The following is a 3,886-nucleotide window of genomic DNA, read 5'->3' as shown; positions in this document are numbered from 1 at the left end:
CCCTTTTCCTCCACGTACCCTGCAGCTTCCAGGAGGAAGAACTTGCTAGTCAACTGTGCCGATCCATCAAGTTCAATGCTCACTTCTGTTTCATTCTCAGTTGCAACGGGGTGGGGTTGGGGAGGTAAATAAGCAGTGCTTCTCACTCGGACACCACTTGACCCAAAGTCCAATCACTGTTGATTTCCAATGGACAAAGGTCACACAAATGTACTTACATTGGATTTCTGAGGTTTGTAGGTTGTACAGCTGTGGAAGATTAAAGATCTTGAATGCAGAGAGAAACAGATTTTTTAAAAAACATATATACTCAAATGTTAAACATACTTACTTAGAAGGATGCTCCATAGATTTCAGTGCAACGTTTCTGAATAAGGGTGCAGAGCTAAGATAATCACATTAGCTAAAAACTTCAGTGGGACTTACTGCTGAGTAAGAACATAGGAAGCTGTCTTTTACCGAGTCCATCTAGTTCAGTTTTGTCTCTACACTGGCTTGCAGAAGTGCTTCAGGGTTTTGGGCAGAGATCTCTCCCTGCCCTACCTGGTGAAGCTGGGGATTGAACCTGGAAACTTCTACATGCACAGCAGGTGTGCTGCCAGGGACCTGTGGACCCTTCCCATGCAAAGGAGCAGGGGGTTAAGAATCCTCAGTCCCACCCCCACCCCCTAAATCTGGCCCACTCCAATTCCAAATATATTTTCCTTGCAATAAAACTTCACTTAAAATCAGCAAAACTTACTACCAACTACCAGGAAAAAAATTGCTTCCTACGGGCACAATCCAAATTTATGCAATCACACAGACAATTTTGCATGACTGTTCACTCAAGAGGCAGCCAGTCCTCCACAGTTCAATGGGAGTTACTTGGGTGTAAGCATGCACAGGTATAATTTTCTTCATTTTCAGTGGAAGAATCAACTCTTCGTTTTAATTGTCTTCCACTGAAATCAACAAGAGGGCTTAAATCTGGCCAGGTTATGCCCTTGGTATTTAGGAAGACGGTGGAAGATTTACTCAGTTCAGTGCCATCAATGTCTCTTTTTAGGATTGGTTTGCTTAGCAAACTGACCTTTTGAGAGATTTAGGACAGAACCCAAGTTAGTTGATGTCCTTTTTATTTATTATAAATACATATAAATAAGCTCAATGAATTTTTAGTTTCCTTGTTTACCAAGATGTGTGGCCGACTTTGAAAAGTGGTCCTGCCAAAGCTCAGAAACAGGCAAAAAAGAGAAAGAGCGAAAGAGCGAGAGACAGAGAGCAGGCAACAGCGTACAATAGAAAGACTGTAGTCAAAAGTCCAAGGATGGGTTCAATGCTTAAAAATATGTGTGTGTGTATAAATAAGTTGACCAACCCATTAAGAAGCGTTCTTGAATTTCACAAGCGGCACCCAAAATGAAAATGAAAAAATAATAATAGAAAGATCAGGTGTCATTTGAATGTTTGATTGTACAGATACTGCCAATTATATCTGGAGGATATTTTCCATTTTTAGTAACTTTTGCATTCTGTAAACATTGCATAGTTTGTACACAAGTCGGTTCATTCCAGAGAGACTCTCACTGCAGTTTCCTTTCCAAAACCTCCCCTTCTCTTTTACTCTAGGTAGAGACATATTTCAAAGCCTGGCTTAAGGCAGCCTGAAAACGAGAATAATAATAATAGTAGTAGCAATAAAAAGTTATGCACAAAATTAATCCGTGACAGATCTGAGAGAGGAAAGGGGGGAAAAAATCTACAGAGTTTGGGGAAGAAGGTGAAATGATTAAACCATGGTTTGCGTGTGTGCATGGAGAGGTGAGGAAGGAGAATCCGGATTATTTTCACAGGGGAGACGATGGAAAGCAAAAGAAGCCGGGAAAACAGCTGAAAGCAAAACAATTGCAACTTAACTGATGGCAAGAAGGCGGGGCTGATGGAGTGAAAAGGGGAGTCGGGTGGGGGTTTTTTTGGAGTTTGTTCTAAGGTCAAACGGCTACATCAAGGTTTTTCGTTGCAGTGTTTGCAAAGGCCAGAGGTGGCCCCGGGGAAGGCAGTGCATTTCTCGGGGCAGCTGGTCAAAGCAGCGCCCGTGAAAGGGTAGACGGCAGCCGACTGTCCGAAGGGGGCCAGCGCGGCCGGGATGGGCGCGCTGAGCGTCTGGCCTTGGTTGAGGTAGGCCACGAGGCGCCGCATCTCTTCCAGGGCCTGCGCCTGCATCAGGATGTAGTTCTTGGCCAGGAGGAGCGTGGCGATTTTGGAGAGCTTGCGCACCGACGGGCTGTGCGCGTAAGGGATGACGGAGCGCAGGCCGTCCAGGGCGTCGTTCAGGTCGTGCATCCTGCGCCGCTCGCGGGCGTTGATGCTGAGGCGCAGCGAGCGCTGCTCCTTGGGCTTCTTGGTCCCCCCGAGGGCACCGGGCGCCTTCAGCTTGCCGTCGCGCTCAAACGCCGGGCTGCCCTCCTTGGCGCCGTCGAAGGCGTCCTCCTCGTCGCAGCTCTGCTCGCCGCTGCTCTCCGCCGACTTCCCCAGCTGCGCGGCATGGAAGTCCAGGCCGCCCGCGCCGCCGGGGTACCCGCGCCCGGCCTCGCCGCCTCGCACGGCGCCGTAGGCGAACGCCGTCTGATTGTAGCTCTGCGCCAGAGCCAGGTACGACTCTCCGCCCAAGGACTTGAGTTCGGCCATGGCTTTCTCCGGCAGCTCCGCCGAGCCAGCGAAGAGCTGCGCGCCCGGAGCCACGCTCATCGGCGCCGCCGCCCGTCGGAGCTCTCTCCACAGCGCCGAGCCGGCCGGGGACCGGAGGGAAGCTACGTGCGCCCCTTTGCGCGAAGAAGAAGAGCAGGAGGGTGCCCGCTTTGCTCCGCTCGGAGCCCCGCGGCCCTCTTACGGGACCCCGGGGCGTGCGCTCTTGCGCTGGGATGGGCGAAGAAGACGTGCGCCCCCTTCGCTTTTCCGTGCCTCACCTCGGGGCAGGGAGAGTCCTGCACGCCCCTTCCAGGGATGGCTTTGTGCCCCACTCGAGGATCGTCTAGGTGCTGAGGTCTTCTCCCGGGACCGGGTGCTGATCGCCTTTGTAATCTGTGCGCACTGCTCCTGCGCTCCGGACGCGCGCTTCCCTCTTCCTTCCTGCTGCCGTCTGGGATCCGGAGCCGGGGGCTTCGCGGCGCTCTCGCTTCGCCGGATTCCCTCTTGGATCCAAACCGGAGTGTTTGGGTGATTGCTGCGGTAGTGGGGTGTTTCTCTCCGCTTCGCCTCCCCACTTCTCTGCCTAGCTTGGGGCGGCGGCGGCTGGTCGCGCTTTCTGCTGTCCCTCTCCTACCAGAGAGAAAGGCTGGTCCTGTTGGATGCGCTCGCTCGTTCCGGAGCCAGCTGGCACCGCGCGGTGCCCTGACCGGGGGCGGGATATTAATCATTGCCCAAGTTGTCCATTATATGGCAGCGAGGGGCCCGCCGGGACTCAGCAGCCGTCCAATCAGAGCGATCTGCTTAATTAATGGCATTTTAAAATCATCAGGAAAAGAGAAGGCAAAAGTGCCTGGTCAAGGAGGAGTGCCATTTAGCCGCATCCCAGAAACTGAAGACTCGCCTTCCTTGCGCTAAGCAGGGGCCACCCTGTCTCGGTGGAGAATTGCGACCTGCAGCCAAGAGCTTTCCTGAACTTTTTTTTTTTTTTTTTTACTGTATTTCTTTAAATACCCTACAGCTTAATTAGAATTACAAACCCAGGTAGCATTTTACTGGGCTGGTCAGTGAACCCATGATCTCTTTTTAGGTAAACTAGTACAGTGGTTCCTCGGGTTACATATGCTTCAGGTTACAGACTCCACTAACCCAGAAATATTACCTCGGGTTAAGAACTTTGCTTCAGGATGAGAACACATATTGTGCGGCGACGCAGTGG

General features: G+C 51.6%; 1 protein-coding gene across 1 annotated transcript; it reads right to left on the bottom strand.

Moving 5' to 3' along the window:
- Positions 1 to 1,151: 1,151 nt before the first annotated feature.
- On the bottom strand, positions 1,152 to 3,517 carry BHLHE23 (basic helix-loop-helix family member e23). The gene has a single exon (XM_081866275.1). It carries the CDS (start codon positions 2,728 to 2,730, stop codon positions 1,987 to 1,989), a length of 744 nt encoding a protein of 247 aa, XP_081722401.1. The 5' UTR covers positions 2,731 to 3,517; the 3' UTR covers positions 1,152 to 1,986.
- Positions 3,518 to 3,886: the final 369 nt, after the last annotated feature.

This window comes from Podarcis erhardii, assembly GCF_964252035.2.
Source record: "Podarcis erhardii genome assembly, chromosome: 6".
NCBI lineage: Eukaryota > Metazoa > Chordata > Lepidosauria > Squamata > Lacertidae > Podarcis > Podarcis erhardii.
The sequence above is the reverse complement of the archived record's forward strand: the minus strand, read 5'-3'. Positions and strand labels throughout refer to the sequence as shown.

Coding starts and splice junctions, on each gene's coding strand:
- BHLHE23 (XM_081866275.1), bottom strand. CDS start 2,730: ATGAGCGTGGCTCCGGGCGCGCAGCTCTTCGCTGGCTCGGCGGAGCTG.